Here is a 21,194-nt window from a genome sequence, read left to right on the forward strand (position 1 = left end):
AGTGCTCCAATTAATAGAGGGTTGAACTGAAGATTATTTAAGACTTAAGAAATTATTTGAAAGAAGTCAAAGGAAAGGAACGGAGCTCGGGAATAGAAATCAAGCTTCTGAATGGAGAGTTTATTAAGAAATAGCTTGCCAGGGTTTCTGATGGAACTGCTGCTGCTGACAAGGAAACAACAAGAAATCACAGAAAATATTAATTACTTTAAATAAAACACACTAGTCCATTACAGGTATTTAAATAATATATAATAATATGAAATTAAATATTTTTACAAATCAATCATTTACATACTTCAACATTATAATATTTGGATAATTGTTTGTAGTTTAGAAGAGAATTGTTTTGACATTTATTATCCCAATCTATACACCAGAAGTTGGCAGACTTGTATCAGATTGGCAGTAATGAGCATGCAGGCTGGCTAAAAGCAGGGACTTAGTGTCGTGTATACTAAGGTTTGAAAGGGGAAGTGTATCCCCTCGAGCTCTAGAGTTCGATAACGGCATATTAGTGGTCCTGTGAAAGCGGAGCTGCAATTAATAGAGGATCAAGTGGTAGCAGGCTCAATAGGCTTTCACCTCAGCACCCCTTCGACCAAAGGAAGTCACTAAAGCGTTCTACCGTTGCAAACAGACAGAGTGTGAAGTTTGCACGATGCATTTTACGTTTCTGCTTGCCAGCAATGTATACATTCTCCTTGTGAATCGAACTATATATTCTTCTCATATCTTCTAAACAATGTTGTACAATATACATAGAACTAGAAATACTCTTGCAAAGACGAATATTATAAATAGGGATTTTTCCTAGCAAGGAATTATAGGTAGTTTTTAAAAATGAAGATGCACAAACTGTCTTCTAGGGATAAAGAACTAAAAACATTCTTGCCAGATTAAGCAACTAGGAATTTTTTACAAATACAGAATTACCAACATTTTAGTAGAGACGTTTTTCTGAAGATGAAGATCTAGGAATCCCTAGATTGAGAACCCTCCTGATAGACAAAAAGAACTAGGGTCCTTTTTTAGCAAGGAAGAATAAAAGAGAAGCGTTTCTAAACTTACAAAATCAATCGAAAATTTTTTCTTACTTTCTTTATACAGCGTTGTGAACGTAACAAGAAACACGAGACAAACCAGCACGTCTGTGATAAAAGCAGCGAAACGAGTCTTCAACGATCGCGTCAAACGACAGGTAGTCAAATGTCAAAGCAGCCACGTTTCACCGACCGTGTCTTTCAGGTCGACGTAATTTTCTCGGCTTTTTGCCAAAGGCCTAGCAATCTTGGAAAAAGTTCCCAAGAACGACATTTGTCATTGCAAACGGCCTTTTTCGCGCGATCCCTTCTGTCTAGGTCAACGTAACCGGGTGTGGGTCAGAGATTCTCTGAAATCAGCGAGTCGTGATTTCCACTTGGCTGATCTCGCTTCCACAGTAACGTTCTCTTTAACTGTAAAACTATAAACTCGACATGCCTTGGGTACTCTTATGTAGGTTATGTTCGATATATATATACGAATTCTTTTCCAATTTTGCACGGGTCACTTATAGGTGATGCGTGGTTTTCTATGGCTTATATGAAGATTATAAGTACACAGGCCAGATATAAATGATATCTAAGTTCCTATAAACCATATGAGAAGATAACATGAATTTAAATTTAGAAATTTGAAAATTTGGATATCTTGGATATTTGGACAAATATGGAATTATACATATGTGGATATATAAATGGTTATGTTTTATTTATTATGTATCTAAAAGTAATAATGCAAAAATATTTTCGTGTGCAATTTATATGCAAAAGGTTGACTAAACCAAATATAGGTTATGTACATATGTCTTCTTCTGGGTTATATCATTTTAACGGGTCCACTGAAAACTCTGTATAAATAACATAACAATGGGTTATGTAAAGATTCTATAAGTGAGATATTCTTTACTTCGACAGACTTCTCGAACACAACATTTTCTAACATAATAGAATCTTAACCTAACTTTTCTTTTCTTAAATGTTTGGCTTCAACCGTGAAGTTACTATTCTATGTTTTGAGTCAGGACCACAATACACGTGCTCAACAGACCTTTTCCTAATCCCAATTCCGCTTTGTTTTACAAGATTGTCATAATTCATAGGAAACTCATCCAAGTCCTTGATAGCGATCACTATTAAAAACAATCGTTTGATTTCATGAGTCCTGTAAAGGGCAATCTTAAAGGAAATCCGCTTAACAAGCAGATCCGTCTAATTAAGTTTCCAAGAGATGGTTAAGGAGACTATGAAAGTTATACTGGTAAACCCACCCTAATACTCTATAAGCTTATTAAAGGACTGAATTCAGTGCGGGCCATTTTGTCTTATCCGTTGATATCATCGTTGAGAATTCATGAGAAATTAGACGTCAACTTCCGTTGACTACTCTTTAGAATGTTGGCGGTGGAAGGGAGATGTTTTTTGTTGGACGCCATTTTGGACTCCAAGGAACCGAGTTGGCCTATGTATTTTCCCTCCGCATTATTCAGAGAAAATTATAAAATTTAAGAAGAAAATTTATTCTTAACCCAGTATGCCTACGCTTAATGATAGAACACCAACAATAACTCTCGAAAGAATCCTAGATTTCTCCAAAGCTCTAAAATAAAACTGCCACAAAAATACAACCAATATTTCATTCGTAAAATCTTCCCATTTTTTTTTCTTATTCTTGCATAAATTGACGAATGTGGTTAGGTTACGTGGTCAGTGTAATTCAAGCAGAAATACTTTCCTCATTTAAATGGACCACTTTTCCTATATTCGTGGCAGTCTACAGTTCCTTAGATTTATCGTCCCTTTCAACAGGACACATTTGTCAGCAAGTTTTCTCGTTACTCCAGCATCTGATGCCTTCGCGACGTTTTGTTCGAGTTTCGAGTTCTTTTAGGTTAGGTTAGGTCACGTAGCCATTTTTTCCCCCTACCTGTCCCTCTTTTCGGTTAGAATCAGCACTTTTGCGAAATCCTGTGCTTCGATCAGTAGGCGGGAATGGTCGACGTTAATGGTGTGGCTTGGTGGATTTAGAGGCCACGTGATTTCACTCGATTATGGACAAAATTAACAGCTCACGGAATCGTAAATGACAAACAAATTGTACATTGTACGTTCATCTCGATTATGGACGATCTGTTGAATATTATAATTATGAAAATATTTGTTATCAACGAGCGACGTAGAAAGCTGACGCGTTTCAATATGGAATTTTGATTAATTGATTAATAATCGCTTCGTATTGACTCAGGCTGTGTCAGCCACGATGCAGTGTTGCCAACACACCGAAAACAATCCATCACAATTTTCATATTATATGTCCCAGATATTATAATCATATTGTAATTATGTAATTGTATCATACTAAACTTCAGTATGTTATAATTGTATCAAAAGAGCGACTAATTTTTCCATTTAGACATTTTCACGATTGGCTAGTAATTTTTAGAAAACGTATAACTATTTATTTAGCCGATTTACTTTTGAATAAATTATAAGCCACATTTTTGCATTGCCCTGTATAGTATTGTGACAAAATTACCGTTACCCAGTCACGAAACTCCGACGAGAATTTATGTAACGTGGAACGAACTAGAGGAAAGAAAAGAGCAGCTGATATCTAAGGAAACATACATGCACAGAATCACGCGAACGTGCCATTAAAGACATATTTCGTCGCTGGTTCGAGTCGCCGTGGGAATTTAAATCAGACCCTGGTGCTCCCCTCGGTGCACAATCCGTCGAAATTGTGGGACAGCACACGTGTCTCCCTCTTCTATTTCACAGTCTCATGTTTCACGCTCAATCGACTTGACACGTGACATGTGTAAGAGAGTGAACATTTTTCGACAAAGAATATTCAGTCTCAGCTGTTGATCAATTGCTTTAAATATTATGCAACAACCAATCATTTTATCTTTTTAACTTAAGTGTTTAAAACAGATGCCCTATTTTATTTTATTTTTATTTAGCTCGAGGTCTTCATAACCTCAAAAATATCTCAACTTACATTTTTCGATGTAGCCTCAAAATTTGGAAAATTTCTGCACGACATTACAAAGTTTAAAACGCTACTATATTGTTTCCACCTAGAGCAATATATTATCCATATGATTCGCAGCGAAATCTGGGCACTTCTGATCCTCAGAAAAGGGTCTAAAACCAGGGACGAAAGTTGTGGGATTGGATAGATCAAAGTGCTCTTACCGTCGCCCCGTCGCTTTCGTCTGTGAAGTTTCCATGCTGAAGGGATATGGAGTTTGTCTGGTTGCTAGTACCCGTCGGGCGACTGCTTTTCCCCAGAAATTTACCTGTGGCCCCGGAGTGTTTCGAGTCTTCCTTGCCTCCGCTGCGGAACACCATGTAGACCTACATTAAAACAGGCAAGTTTCAATGTTTCCACGCTTCGACCTTCTTTTTCTTTTTTGAGAAATTTTTATTCTCCCGGATGGTGAAATTTTCGTCTATAGTGGCGTGATCTTGGATGGACGACGAGTCTAATACGACCACTCTATAGAGGAGCACGTATCTTTATGGGAAAACGAGTCTCTTTATGGTGGGAATAATGCGTTAGAATTTCGTATAGCTTTTCCGAACGAAAGCGAAGCTTTAATATACGTTTACAAATAAATAATACAATTTCACTCGACTTAATTAACTTTACAATGGTTTTACAAATTTCTTATTTATTCTTACCAGTTATTCTCATTTATTCTTAACAATCTTAGCGAGGTTAGTTTCGATCAACGTTCAAATTAACACGATTTCTAATCTGCTTTCTATTAGTGTAATTTCCTTTCTCGAGTCTCTTTCACAGCTGAAAGAAAATCACAGAGTAAAATGTGCATGTAATCTAGTAATTTACTTTGAATTATCTAGTGACATTCTAGAGACATCCATTAAAAGCAGTAGGATTACGAAACTGAGTGTTATCTCTCTCTTTAACTAGTTTCTAGTGGATTTCCGTTTAATACAGCGTTTCTAATCTATGCCACTGAAGTAGCTTCCTTTTTGCAACAGTAATAACGTAGTGAGGTTAAGTCGAATTAATATTTGAAAGAATACCGGAACAGTTGCCTTTCGAAATCTGCACTTAAATTAACAAAGAATGGTAAATCAAGATGTAAAAACATTCTTGAATAAAGCGTTCATTTTTATTTATCTACTGCTCGCTGGTTGAATAAAATGGCGCTCACTGTAATGGAAGTACAGACAGGTACGTTGTACGAACACCGAAGGACTACACTATGGACGGGAATGTCGCTAAACGACATGAATATTGAATTTGCCTGGACGTACTCTCGATGTTGTATAACTCCATAGTCTTGTCTCTAACGCATTCATCCGTCGAATCAATGGCGGCCAAGAATATTAGGTTAAAAGGGAAGAAAGGGAACGATGAGAAACCGTGCTTTTATCCTGTGTTAAGGTATTTCCTCAGGTTTACAATCGTCGTACCCGGCACAAGGAATACTGTCGTTCGTTACTCGGCTAATTAGTTCCGCTGACACGATTAATAAGAAACGAACGAGGTACATAACCTCTAACGAGCAAGAAGTACCATGGATGTGAAATTTTTCTCTGGGATACTCAACTCTATCGTATAATCTAGCATGTAAAAACAAGGAATATCATTAAAGTATTCTAGTTAGAAAATCAGATTTTAGTATTTTAATGAACCAGTAAAACATTTTCTTAATTAGGACGGAAACGAATGATTTGACGTTATTTAAATTTCTTCTTTTTCAATGTGTAACACTGGGGCAGGTTCAGAAACGATTTTTTTTTTCAAAACGACGTATATCCAGTTATTTTTGTTCATACTAATTCAGACATTTAGTTTCCTGCTCGTATGTTGTGCACGAAGCTTTATTATTCTAAACGAATATGAAATAGTGGAAGCAGAAAGAACAATGACATTCGTTGCTTTATTCCACCGGAGAGTGGATATTTCTTGTTTGTAACTGGTTATACCACGCTTTGTTTCATATGCATACTTTTTACTTATACATAACCTCTTAAACTTCATTTCATATGTACATATATTTACTTGCAACGTTCTGCAACTTTGCAGTTCTAGAATTTCAATTGTTACCAACAAAATAAAATGAATATTCCCTATTTTTCTTCTATCATATCATTGGTAATACTCATCATAGTAACGTAAAATCTTTTTGAATCATTGGCTAGTTACACCAATTTTCAAATCTTATTTTATAATTCCAATTGTCACTAAACATCGCTAGGAACAAACATCTCTATTCATCCCCTTGTGATACAAATGAAGTAAACAATTTTTTAAATTATTCTACGTATGTGTATAATTTAAGATTATTATTTTGGTACACGATGAATTTGATAGGATTGGTCTGGCAGAGTTATCGAATTGGAAAGAAATGAGGTGTTTTATATTCAAGTTTCGACGTCGAACAACTTTCAATTTAAGCGCGGGAAAAGGGGTGGGCCAAAAAGGGGCGCGATTTTTCATCCCGACCACACGGCCGGAAATAAATTAGACCACGGCTGTTCGTACACAACTATTTTACAAGTTCCACGAACGCCAGCCGTTGCTTTCAAATGATCAATATGCACGCCGTGAGATAAATAAATTTCAATGGGTTGGTCGCAGCCTTTAGAATTCGCGATCCAGCCGGCGCCATTTGTCAGGCGCGCGGACCGCATGAACGCGTTGAAAATACAAGAATCGATTTAGTCTTACCTTGCTGCCGAATATCAAGCACAGCAGCGGCGTCACCGTTAACTGGGTGTGACAGAAAAATATTAAGTAGAGTAAATCCGGATTGGCTGGCGACTGCATGAACAACCTGCAACCAGAGAGATTGTGCCCTTTAAAAGAACGATCGTGTCTTTTTATTAAGTGCTAGTGACTTTTTCCTCTTTGGTTATAAAATCCTATTAAATCTTGATTTATGTTGCTTAGATGTTCGTAGGACTGCAGTTGTATCGCAGTTAATTCCAGTACCTTTATTTATCTAGACATTTTTCATATCGATAATGCCAACCTTCTAAATAGATGTAGTACCATAAATTGTACTATAAATAATCGTGCGAATAGCAGAAATATCCAAGCGACCGTGGAACCACTGAATAATTGAAAAATTCCACTAAACATATCGAATTCTCTCCAGACAGTCACGGTAATCTGAACAAACCTAAAAATCTCAATTCCATTTCGTCGTTATATTCGAAGCTGTTTTAACGAACAAGCAGACGTATAAAAAAATCTCATTAGCGACCTAACCTTAATTTAGCTTGTCTTTTTTGACCTATCTTAACTATTCTGGCTTTGTAAAATAGCTTTTGTCCCTTGCTTGAAAGCGTTTTCCCTGCGAAAATGCCGACGAAGTATAGACGCTTCTGCCATTTGAGGTGTTTTCGTTTAGTTCTTAATTATGCGCATAATTATGGCAAGACACGCGAAGCTGTAAACTCGGAGCAAAGCTTCGCCAAAGTAATATAACCGCGAGTAGAAAGTGTAGTTTAACGAACCGCAAGTAGTTGGAGAAATTGGTACATCGCGCACACTTTTGGAAGGAGAAAGGTAAACTCCGGTTCTTCGCCAGAGAAAACCCGTATGGCGGTCGGTAAACTGTCAGATAATAACAATAAGAGTTGCAGCCAGCTTCCGTATATTGCGGCAAGCAACTCGTTGAAAAGCAATAAACCAGCCTAGACCTCTCTAAAAATTGCTTTCTAAATATTAGTAGTCACTACCTTCTCAGATGGCGCCACCATGGAGCGGATATTAAAGTGGCCATTTTCACTTACCAACTTGAACTTCTCTTTGATCTCACAGATTAGATTCTGTAGTTTAACCTCATAATCTAAGCTCAATTTAGAGAGGACAGGAAGGATAGTATGATTAATTGACTGAAGGTATCACCTCCATTAGTTGGAATTCCCTTGTTAATATTTTATATTCATGCACCTAGCCAAATAAGGAAATACTGTATGCGTGTAGATGCCAGTGTAGATTATTCAGAAGTCCGAGGCCAACCTTAATTGATCGTCTTAATCATATTTTCAATAGAATTAGGGGCCTAAGCAATAAGCAGATAACGATAGAATTAGTAGATTGATAAACAGAGCTTGGATCTTTACCAGAAGTTACTTTTAGATTTCGATCACCCTATTACTATCGTTATATAAGATGGTCGTCCGTGATTCGCGGTGAAAACGGTGCTAAGGAAATTCTATGCCTTAAAATAAGACGAGATTCGCAATGTGTACGCAGATTTGCTCAATTCTCAGCTAAACTGCAGTAGAGAGCAGAGAAAAAGAAAAATGGCGATTCTTTCGATACGAAAAGTTACTAGATAAGTAATGCCACCATTTACCGATAAAAATTACTGAACATATAGTAAGATAGGGAAAAACAAATAGCGGTTGAAAATTGAAGAAGACATTACGATAAGTGAAATATTCAGATTGATTCGATACGATTTTAAGAAGACCGTCAGTGAGAAGCTTCTCCGGTAACATTATTAATGCAGAACACGTGCAGTTGCACGAAGCATAATAGTTTCCGGTGTTCTGCTCTAGTTCGTGTTGAACACGACCGAGTATCAGTGGAATGCATTATTAAAATTAACGATTCGCGGACGGCCCAATATTTGCAGGGTTTCACGGATTCGTTCGGCGTATTAAATTCAATGTTGCGCGATGGCGTGCCTCTGCCTATCCATTCACACCGCCAGCCATCAACCGGTTTGATGGAAAATTATTTGGATTACGCGTGGCGGGTTTTTCATATATGTAAATATAAAGGCACGATTGCGTTAAAATTTCGCGAAAATATGCGTGTAAAAATTAGTTGGAAAACGTAATGGTACTGTATGGTGTATTTACATACTTGCACTGTATTCCATATTTAAGAAATGTATTTTAATGTCTCATTCGAAACGAACGATTTCTATTAAAACGAAACAAACGATTGCCACTTTGATTGAAATTTCCGAGTAAGATAATAGACAAGAGAATCTCAAAAATCGTATTTCGCATATATCTCCGTTGTTATTTCTATACTCAGAGGTAGGATCACGATAGTTATTATTTTATTGAATAGATAAATCTATCACACCGTTCTGAGCAAAAACGAAACCTTTTATTGGTATAAAACTAGGGATAAAAACAAAAAACGCATCGATTAAATCTATCGATTGTAACTAGGATTATCTCCTAGTTACTATTTCTTATAACTAACGCATCTGCATATGGATGGCGAGCACGAACTCACCTTGTCATTTTCAACAATTTCGGTAAACATTATTCTTTTGTTAATTATGAACGTTTGCGAGTATATAAGTTTCTTTTAGTTTATTTCGATGTTGCATACAAATAATTGTAAAACAACGGTATAACATAATTAACTGTTTAACGATTATAAAATAAATAATATTAATATTGTTGTATGATTGAAGAACAACTAGTGGAAATTAACAATTTGTCAGGCATATTATTTAAATAATACCCAGAATTACTAGGAGAGATTTCATTCCTATATAGTAACATTTTGGCGTTCTTGTTTTGAGGTTAAGTACAAAGGGGATATACGGAGGCAAATAATTCTCATGGCCTGAGTTGCTCACAATGACACCGTTTCGCCTCGCACAATCGCACGGTTTTTTCAGCACAGCAAAGAATCCTGTAGTCGTTTGTTAGACTTAGCGTTAACCACGGATCTCTGAGTACACTTTTAACCTGTCGCTTTCAACTACGGTACAGCACGAGCTTTTGAATGTATTCTGTTGACTTTTCAGATAAATTGGTGGAATACGCTGTACCCATGGAAAAGAATTTTTAAACAAAGGATTTCCTCTCTCATAATATCATCAAAAGAGGAGCATCGTTAAATTCTATTTTATTTCTTTTTCCTTCTTGTTTTTTAAACGCCCTGAACGTGCAATATTTTTCACGGGGATTTATGAAGTCTAAAGTAAGTAAAAAGGAATGTTTGTTTAGTTTCAAGGAAATTAGTGTTTTTAGACGTTCACGCGAATAAACGCGAAAAAAAAAACGGTAAATGGAAGTCCCTAACGTGTGTTCTGTATTATTATCAATGTTCATGTACTTACATAGATACGTTTAGGAAGACTGACAGTATAAATTCGTTGTAAATTGCCATCGAGATGAATCGACTCTCGTTGAACTCTGACGGTGTTCTTCTCACCACGATGCACAGCCTGATTCCCCATATAAGAAATATAACCTCAACTGGAACAAAGTAAAACATTTCTTCTTTTACTGTCGGCGAGACGAACCTGACTAAGTTGCGTTTACGTGTAGCGAAGAAAGCGACTAGAAGATTATTTAAGTGGTGAATTATATTTTCACATATTGTTTATACGAAACATCAAATTAAAAGTATAAAAAGTTGCAGGTAAAATCAAAAACACGAAAGATTACTAAAAATAAATGACACGACTTGAAGGTGAAATTAAAAATTCATAATGCATTTTAATATTTGTTTATAGTGTGCTTTTTTACAGTTTACCGATAGTGTAACTTTCGAATGAATTTTAACACCAACAAATTGCTGTATTTCATTATACACTGTACTTCATAAAAGCAGAAAAAGTGGCGCAATTAATTGGCGACAGTTCCAGATAAACAATTACTAATAATAACAACAACAAAAAAGAAAATGCGTTACTAAAGTCAAAAAGGAAGATCTCCGCGTTCGGTCACGCAGCGATGTTCCTCGCAGAGGGGAGACCTTCCTGTTCGGTTGGCTAAGTGTTAAGAAACTCACGACGACGACGACGACAGTGTTACTCGAATTTGAAATTACCCAGAAGCCTGAAACTCACACTGCGGTCGGAATAATATAAGAAGACACAATAGAGAAGGGAAAAGAAGGAAGAAAATTGCCGTGATTTCCTTCCCGTGGAAGAAATTGTCCTATTACAGTGGTTCTTATTAAATTGTACTCTCGAGGATTCTCGTGGCATAGCCATAATATCGTGTCGTCTGTCGGATGAAGGAATTGGCGTATAACCGCTGCATTCTACGGCCAATTTGCCAACGTGGAATTTCCTGCTAGTTTGATGCAGAATTTTAGCAGGAACAGCACATCAAAGATAGACCGCCTTATCTTTGATGTGCTTATCAGCAACATCTGCCTAGCAATATGATTTAATCGCCGTTTAGCTTACGTATCGTATCTACAGACCTTCGTTCCTTAAATTCTTTGGTAATTGTTATCGAATTACTTTGGAAATTTCTGCGAAGCTTGAAATTTCCCAATTTCTTGTTTAACGTTTAAAATGGCTCGCCAGAAATATGATAACAGAACAATTCTACGAGTTGCTTTTCAACTGTATATTGGCTTGGCAACTAAATGATAGCGGATTTTGTCATTAGGTGTTAACCCAATATTTTCGTTTCTCTAATCCATTATTTTATTTGTTATATTTTCCGAATTACAGTCGCATGATATATATAAAAGTATCGTTGAATAAACTTCATTAAACGAAACTATCCAATTCAAAGGGATCTTCCATTCAGTCGCGACTGTTCCAACTCGTCCATAACTGCGATTCCATTTATGATCATACAGTATATCCCCTTGTTTGGATTTCCCAGGTCCATTAAATTCCAACAAAACGATACACATTGCCTTGTCGCATAAAAATTGCAATTCAAACGAACCGCCTTGACGTTTGTACAAATCAATTTGAAATCGTATTTACCGTTTCATAAAAGGGTCCGTTTACGGTGATCTCATTACAATTTTACATTTGACTTCCTCGTCGTATTTTAATTCGAGGTCGTACGTATCTTACATTCCTTTATGCATAATTTTGCAATAAAAGAGATAAACTAGCCTCTCCTCTAGCGACCTTTCATTCGATAAATTTCCCCTGAAATAAGTTCTTCGTTCAGTGCCTTTTTCTTAGATAATTTTCCCTTAAAATAAGACTGAACGATATTACCCTTTAGTTAATTTATCGAACGACTCTTGGTAATTATTTGATAAAGGTAACGTCTACTTTTGTTAAATATTTTCGTTAAATTGGAATTTCTCCATTTTTACAATTTTCCTACATTTTTTCACTGTACTGTTTATTTGGATTCGTAAAGTACGGTCCAAAGGGAAAGAGATCGAAGGTCGATGCAAGACTGAGTCACACATGCACACATATATGGGCAGGATTCAGTGTGGACAGTAGCGGTAACTTTTTGCGAAATTCGAAAATCATCGAAATTGACGAGGGATTGGTCTTTCGACAAGTTCACCAAAGTTTTGAAGAAGAAGATTTTTAGTACAGCGACGAAACCCTGTAACAGAGTATTCTAAATTTAGTGAATCCTAGGCTTGTACATATATCTAGTAACTTTCCCACTGAAAAATTCCCTAGAGCGTTGCAGCGTCTGCTAAGCGTCATTAACAGTCCAGGCACGTTTAACCCAAAAAAACAAAAGAATAAAGAGGGTTACGAATGAAGAGGAGACGGAGTACAACAGAGGTAGAAACCGTTTTAGAAAAGGTTGTTTTTCCTCGTCAAGAAAGCTCTCGCCCTAATGCGCTCGTGGAATATGCACTGGTCTGGAACGACGAAAAAGCTCAACAGTTCCTAGCCTGACTAAACACAGAAACAGACAGCGTTATTTCTAGGAAACATATACATATATAGAACTTTTCATGCGTCGCAATTAAGGACATCAAATTAAGCCGAGTTTTCAAATCATTACCGCGCATCAAAGGGGAAATTTGTGAAAAATTCTGATGAATTTTAAACACCTGAGGCATTTCGCTTCTCTCGCAAGAGTGGAAAGTTTAGTTTCAACGAATTTTTATCGCGGAGAAAACGTTAAAATATACGTTTGTATACAAGAGGGAATGAGAAAGGAAAATTACCTATCATTTTCGCGCTATTCAGTAAGTTCTGGTCGTATATTATGTTACGTTTCTTTAATTATCTCTCGTTACCCGAGCTTTGTAAAATTCTCCGGTACATTATTTTTGATGTATAAATAAATTTCGGTTATTTTCAGACAATTCTTAACGTTTAACATTTTAAGGTTAGAAATGAAAAATCATATACGTTCTTAACGCAAGTACCTATTATTCATTTTCAAGAAACTCTTAAACATTTTGAGGTTAAGAATGATAAATCTTCGATCGTTACATTTCTTCAACATTTCCTAGATTTTCAAACTTTGCACGAATTTATTATTTTCCCATTTTCTACCGTTCAAATAGACGCTATTCGTAATTAATTAATTTTTTTAATCTGTCGAGTTTAACTAACCTCAATTTTCTGAAACTAGTTAAGGAGGTTAGGGCACACATTTGATTCTGCCCATTTTGGTTTTACCTCTATTTTACGCAATTAAATTGTCCCAATTAAAATAACGATTAAATGAAGGATAATAATTAGAAAAATAGTTGAAATTGAAAAAATTAATCCGATCCATAAAGATCATACGATTAAATAAAAAAAGTAAAACAAGCAAAAGGTGCTTTTTAATTTTGAGAAAATAAATATGCTGAGTGGAGAGCTAAATTAAATTTTGTTTAGTAGAAAATGTTGACTGTGTTAGCGGAATAAAATTGATCAACGTTCTCAGATGACAACACCTGGTGACGCTTAATCATTCGGTTAATTGATGGGACGTTCATGGAATTTCGGGTGGGATTTTATGAAGTGAATGATTGATTTCTGTCAGCCAGTGGGTTTTAATGTCGATAGAAATTCTCACGGGAATTACCGGAATACCGTGGCCTGCATTGGACATCTACAATTGAAAATACAATAAGACAATTTATCAAAGTAGAAGCTCACCTTTCTTTTATCTCAATTGAACAAAACGCGTGATATACGATCGTAATACGAAAAATTGATTCCTTTTTATTATGTGCGTTCATAACAACGTCAGCTATCAATTTTTAATATGGAATGACGTAATTTATTAACAAAATAATAGCCTGATAATCAATGATATATGAAAGAGCATTAAAAATAATTCAATCTTCGATATCGGAATAAATTGTTGTCAAAATTTTCGAAGGTTATAAAGTAGCCGTCGTATTTAATACGATAACTATAAAATACTTAAAATAATATCGTTTGTCAATCAATTTAAATTAAGTAATACAATTATAATAGTCGAAAAATTGTTTTCATTGTTAGGAAAATAAATGTGAAACAAATGAAAAAATTCAAACGATAAAAAATGGTATAGATATTCGCATCAGTCGTAATAAAAGTTAAGAGTATAGTAATTATAAAATGATCGTGATTAATATTATCTGTTAATTCATTTCTTTTATTTGCTATTTATTCATACGATTTAGTTTTCGTCATTTAAATCGTCAAATTTTTCAAAATATCAACATTTTCATTCAATATTACAATATAGTGACAAAATTGGTTACACTATTAGAAAGGTAAGTGATAAAGCCAAAAGAAAAGGAACTAGCAGCTCTCCACGCGACATCTAGTCACCTAGAGGAGGTTTTAAGTTCCTAATGACCGCTGTTTTATATCACCAGCTATTATCTCCTATACTTCGACTCTATTCTGTCCTTTCAAATGGCTAAATTCGTCTTTGCGTGAATGTTATCCGATCGGTAGATCCGCTTTCATGCGACGACCTTCTTGATTTACATTTCGAAATTCAGATCTCGCGATACGGTGCGCATCGAAACGAATTCCAGAGATACCGGAACACTGCAGAGACTCATTGAGATCAACGGAGCTGTACTCGGTCGATAATATTCGTCTTTTCAATGTAAACGTTTCACTAAAAGAGACACAAAAGTGGCGGCGAAGGAGAGTAGATTTCAACTCGAAAGAGAAGGAAATTTGTATACAGAAAAGATAAAATTTTTGAGATTTTGTCTGCAGTGATTAACAATTTGTTAATAGCTAGTATCGTTGAGATTTCGAGTATTTCAAATCTGGATATTAGATTGGTTTTCAACATATACAAATGGCACGTGTTGGCAAGTTAGGGTTCTAGAAATTTTGGTTATCGGAAAATTGAAATTTTCGGAAATTTGTGAACGAGAAAATTTTAATTCCCTAACAGAACTTGTAATTCTTGGTGAATATGAGATTCCTGCTTCTGAGAATAGGATTTTTTGTATTCATTTTAAATATAAATTCTCCGACTTATTATTTACATATTAAAATTATAAATAAATGGATGAAAAAATATTTGATACGAAGATTCGTAATATTTTGATAAACAATATGTTTTTAAATTTTTACGACAAAGCCTTCCAATTTTCTGCCATCGATTTTTCATGGAAATGTTAAAAACGTTTAAAAATTTGCTTTTGCACAAATGTTACACTGTTCTTTATTTTTACTTTTTTTTATGCTTAAGCTTATATTACTAAAATTCTATCAATCTCATTATAAAAAATTTCATCCTTACGATTTCGATTTTTACCGAAAATTATGAAGAACTATAGATTTGATTAAAAAGCATGGAATTTGTTGAATTGTTTGCTTTAACCATGTAAAATCAGGAGCGGAGTGAAAAAACTGTAACCATAGCCATTACTCTTCATTTCACGATAATATTGAACATCGTTTCTTATACCTTTCCACTCCTGTTTCACATTTTATTTGCGAAGGGATATGTTTGAATTTGCCACGAAATTTATTTGAGCGCTGATCCATCCTGAAACTTTGCCTACAGCAAATAAACGTTGATTTATTTTTTCTCTTTTTTATCATTTCATTTTCCAGTAAAGAATTTATCTCGTATTTATTCATGAAATATTATCTAAGAATATATGTATATATCGAAACTTCGAAAATTTATATTTCTCAATCGACGAACCTTTCACAATCCCCATTTCCTTAGTAATTAAAATCTCCAACATACAAATTCTCCAATAATCAAAATTTCCAATATCTAAATCCTCCGATAATTTCCACCGTACCAGTTCTTAATTCTACACGAACTTCTACAATACAAATTCCCCAATAAATAAAATGTCTAAAATTCAAACCTCTGCACATTCTCACTAGCTGGTGATAATTTCAGGAAGCAAACACGCTTTATAGTGAGATACATAAATTCCCTATTAACATAGCAGTTACATTATTTTATTTGAACGATTGTAGTGCTGGAAATATTTTCCGCTGGACTTTAGCTGGACTAGATGGCGATACTGACAGTTTTTATTTGTTAAAACGTTGGCACAATTGCCAGATAGCATCCTAACCTTTGTTCAATGAATTTAACGGGTGATTTCTTCGAAGAAAATTTCCATATCTACGAGACTGCAAGAAAAGTACGGTGACGAATGGTTATCGACGAACCAATGAGTTAGACGTCCGCCGAATGGGCTGATATCTCTTGCGGAAGCTTAATAACTGTCCTTACCAAGGCAATATCTCCTATGAAAACTCCCTATGGTCGTGTTTAAACCAATTAAAATCGCTTTATAAATCAATCGAGAGATGGAACCCGCAAAGTTTTACGTTGCAGGATACCATAGGATGACGTTAAGTGGCTTAAAATTTATGTCTCGTAGTAAAAGTTTTGTAGAAAATTGGTATCTGCACCGACCACGCAATTTGTCTTAGATATAATACATTTTTTTCAATAATTTTCAATTATATCCTTTATTAAAATTTTCCAATCTTCAATTCTTTCATCATTGCCAGCAAACTCATTACAAATTTGCCAATTGGTCAAAATCATAAAATTACTATTGGTAATTAGAATTATAAAATTGTTTAAAATTATTTGAGAATTGTCTCAGATAATTCTCAGTAGTAGTTTAAGATACATGATGCTTTCAAATATTCTCAAATATCCTGAAATACTACAACGACTATTCAGATGCTATCAAATAGTTTTAGCTGCTACCTTTCAGTTTGGATTTCCAAGAAATTGTTATTTTTGAATCGTGCTGGACAATTTAAACTAATTTCAGATACTGTCAAGTACTTTCAATTATATTCCGACTTACTATCAAAGCACAAACATACATTTTTCAGTGTACTATCTTTTATATTATTTAAAATATCACCTTTTAATATACTTCCATACTAACAATGTCACATCGGTATTACCTAACCTATCGCTACAATCTGTACACCAAAAATAACCTTAACAGAAGTCCATAATTTCATAATATCAAATTTCAAAATGGCCGCAAAGTGCATGTGCACATAATCGCACTTCATCAACAGTCCTCTTCAAACTTTCCTACTCGATAGAGGCCATTGATTCAAATCGTTCTATCAAAACACAGTGCAACTGATAGTGTTCTACGCAGTGCCTATTACACAGTGAGACGAGAGATGATAGAGGAAAGGCATGCATTAGGCGATTGGTCGAGAGTTAAAGCACTCACGTATGATGAAACTGTGATCCCACCAGTCAGTCCGGCAGAGATAAGCCTTCAGGTCGTCCGCTGTTCGTGCCACTATAACTACAGGCGGTGCAACCAGCGTGCGGATGCTCAGGAACACGCTGAATGTCATCACGATGACGCCCAGTCGCTTCAGCAGACTTCCATCCGTTATCTTCACCGCTTTCGCCGATTTCACCCGGAATATCACCGATATTCTGCAAACAAAATCCGCCAACATCTGGTTATCGTCTATTATTAACCTAGGATTTTGAGAATAAGGCAATGTTCAATAGGGATTAAGGGAACGCTGTTTATTGCCAGATTCGGACAGTTCTCTCAATGAGCAAACGTGAAATCTTCAATAGCCAGGTTTCAGCCGATAGACAATGACAAGGTTTGTGTACTAGTCTCTGCTATTATGGCTCTTATATTTACTATATGGTATATGTTTTTATATTCACTCTATAATTCTTAGATTCTAGGGATTTTTTGATTTTTAGATATCAAGGTATTTTGAAGATTTGCAACGATGCATTATTTTGGGATTTTTATGGTCTTTTATGAAGATTGGTAGCTCTCTCTTTGCATGGCACCCTCCTGATATTTTGGGTTAACGCTGGGGCTACCTACCATGGTGGTCAAAATTATAGAAACATGGGAGACTTACAATGGTGTATTTTATTTTTATTCTTTTGATTATTACCTATCGAGTGGACCAAGAATTCCTATTGATTAGTCGTCATCTATTTCATTTTTAGATCAGTAGCTAAATTGCTGGGAGAATTCTTGTCATCTCTGTCCTAGTTTATAAAATGCTCAAACTCCTCCAATCACTATGCAAATGGACCAAGAATTACTGTGGACCACAATGATTCTCTATCCTATGTCCAGGTGCCGCCTAGATGACTATCAGGCTATTAAATAACTTCCTAAACGCTTTCACGAAAAGGACACTTGTACTAAATGTTCAAGATCTTCTAATTTTTTCCGAAGCTGAACAGAAAGTCTCTTAAATGCTCCTTAAACTCTGGCCCTTAAAATAGTGGAGCAAGTAGAACATCGCTATCGGCAGGATGCAAGGATGCTCGAGATTTAGTAGCGTGACCGTTTTCCTGACCAATAGAGCGTGTTCAAAGGATGCGACCTCAAGGATGAAATCTGTTCCGAGGAGTGCACTTGTGGCGATAAAGGAAGCGACACAAGAAAGACTGGAAAAAAGCTGTTTTCGCTGGTGGAACGAAGGAGAATCCACCTAAGTGGGCTTGACCTTTGATAATCGTCTCAGAGGTTCATTCGACGATACATCTATTAGCAAGAGTATCGTACTACAGAATTTACGCCATGAAACAGGCTGATGATTTAATACAATTTAAAGTCCCATTTATGGAACTTCAGATTCGTTTTCGCAGATTTTAATCAATCTCAAGATTCTCCCAACTGAAGGGGACCTTTGAAACCCCGAGGAAAGTCTCTTTTCTAACTCGCCAATTTCCATTCTTAGGTCAGACCATCTCCAACAGGAGAAGCTTTCCTGTCCATTGCAGTTAACTAAGCGTTGGAATCCTTCTCCACTTGGATACCGCTTATAGTCGGAAGCATCAAACGGTATTACCATAATTACTATGATTACCAGTATAACCACAGCAAATTCCAAGCAATGTTAACCGTAACAGTACTAAGTGTAACACTGTTCAGTGAGAATGTTCAAGACCAGCCAGTTTAGCATCATCCTTTGAGATGGGCTACACTGAAAACTGGATTTGGAGTGGCTGTCAATTTATGACTTGGACGACACATCCTTCACATCATTTTTCGGCAAGGTCCGAATTGCCTACCTGTCCAGGCTGTAGACCTTACGATGCTGACCTCATTAAGAGGCTAAACAACAGTTTAAGTGCCCGATCAGTCAAGGCGAAGCTGAACAGCTGGCAATACCAAAGGATATGCGCCCACCAGAAGACAATAAACCATGGAAAAACCGGGGCTGGAAAGTCAGTATGTAACGACGATACGAAGCTTCTGGCGAGAGTAGCAGCAACATCCTACCACAGTCTTCATCAGATCGTCAAACTCTTTGTGTATACTAAAAGTGCAAATAAATTACCAAACCATGCCAATACTGGATATACTTAATTTACCTCCAGCTTGAGCGTTAATCTCGTTCAAGGTTATATCAATCGATCAGTTGAACCTGACCGATCTCCATTTAGTTGAGAATTCGCAACGTCAGTAGCTGACCACAAAAGTGCTAAATGTATCGATGTTGCGTGGGACAATCCGAGTCCCAAAAGCCTTAAAACTCTCGCTCATCGATCCCTCCGACAAGCAGTCGGCGACGTTCTCAGACTGCTTCAAACACCAGTCTCCACCTTGATCAAACTGTCGAGTTTTCCCGCGAGAGCGCTACCTATTCAACAAGATGTAGATTAAGTACATCCACTGGCTCGGTCTAAGATTCAACAGTCCGAGTTTCCATTCGCAGTGAAACGCGATCTTGGTCGAGGAAACGGAACGTAGAATCGACGATTACAATGCACTACGTTCTGCTATACGATCGTTTCGTTTGCCTAAGGAATCCGTTTAATTACTTGTACACCTTGGTTGACCCAATTGTCGTGACCACTGGAAGCGATCCTCGAGGCGAATAAGAACCTCTGACAGCAAGCTACCCAGTCTGAGGGAAAAGTTTCGCCATTGCTTTAGGGAATCGGCCAGGTCTTGGACAAGATCAATGTGTCCTTGGTGCTAAACACAGGTAACAGGTGAATCGGTGAATCTTGAAGCGGCTAAGTGGAAAATTGCAGCTGCTAAATCCTGGACGACGATGGAAACTTCTCCTATTCTACATCTGAACATTATCAATTTACTTTACAGTATTGTTAACATTATTCTAAACTCATTTCATCGTATTAATTCATTATTGTTAATATTAATTATTAAGATGACGAAGACTTGTTTAATCCTTGTTTGATCGTGGATATGGTCGAATTGGGTTTAGAAATGGCGGAAGGAAGATTTTATTTTGTACCAAGGATTCTGAATCCATCTTACAAGGTTTGGTAAAAAAATTGCTTTTGAATAAAAATTTGGAGAACATTGAAATATTCTCCAAATACAAAGACTTCTCAAGCTGTTTCTTTATTAAAGAATTTCCTGCGTTTATCGACTACGTTTTGAAAAAAATTCAAATAGATTGAAATATTCGACATTTACAGCAATGGCTCTTATTCTGTTCCTTGTAACGTTGCTAATTTCTATTAATTAATTAATACTAATCGAGAGTCGATAGAGTACGCTCATATATTGTAAATGAATCTTGGAAATTCAGAATTCAGTAACAAAATATTTCTGCCAAAGGTAAGCAACTGTGCACATATTGGGTTGGCAACTAAGTGACTGCGGGTTTTGTCAATGCCACCTATTGACAAAATCCGCAGTCACTTAGTTGCCAATACAGTACTTCTGTACATTAACGTTTGGATGGTCGGTTTATTTAGTGTAATTACCGCAAGTTTTCGAGTATCAAAGGAAAATATGCCTAAGGGTGTATCAACGATGATTAATGAAGCTTTGATTATCAGGCGGACGAAAATAATTTTCCTGACGTCATTCAGGCGAACTTTCCTCACTTTCAACTTTCGTCAAAGAACCCAGGGGCTCAGGATTAATCCAGTCTGAAGGCAGAGGGCCACGAATTATTCAGTTTTATTTCTGTGTCGTCGGTTAAGTTAATATTCCGCGCGAGTTTGCCACTTTTCGTCACCGATACAAACAAAGTACAACGGCTCGTCCCGTGGCAAGTAAATTACGAG

The 21,194-nt window shown here is 36.2% G+C and overlaps 1 protein-coding gene across 2 annotated transcripts in view; it reads right to left on the bottom strand.

Moving 5' to 3' along the window:
• Nucleotides 1–21,194, bottom strand: part of LOC100744027 (probable G-protein coupled receptor 158) — a 165,651-nt gene that overhangs the window by 10,115 nt on the left and 134,342 nt on the right. For both annotated transcript variants that reach the window (XM_024369671.2, XM_024369670.2), the window contains exons 8-11: nt 17,383–17,597; nt 10,130–10,268; nt 6,754–6,859; nt 4,242–4,403 (exon numbers count right to left, since the gene is read on the bottom strand). In XM_024369671.2, coding sequence (XP_024225439.1) covers nt 4,242–4,403; nt 6,754–6,859; nt 10,130–10,268; nt 17,383–17,597 — 622 coding nt within the window. The remainder of the gene's footprint in view (nt 1–4,241; nt 4,404–6,753; nt 6,860–10,129; nt 10,269–17,382; nt 17,598–21,194) is intronic.

Source organism: Bombus impatiens, unplaced genomic scaffold (genome assembly GCF_000188095.3).
Source record: "Bombus impatiens unplaced genomic scaffold, BIMP_2.2 scf_0637, whole genome shotgun sequence".
Taxonomy (NCBI): Eukaryota; Metazoa; Arthropoda; class Insecta; order Hymenoptera; family Apidae; genus Bombus; species Bombus impatiens.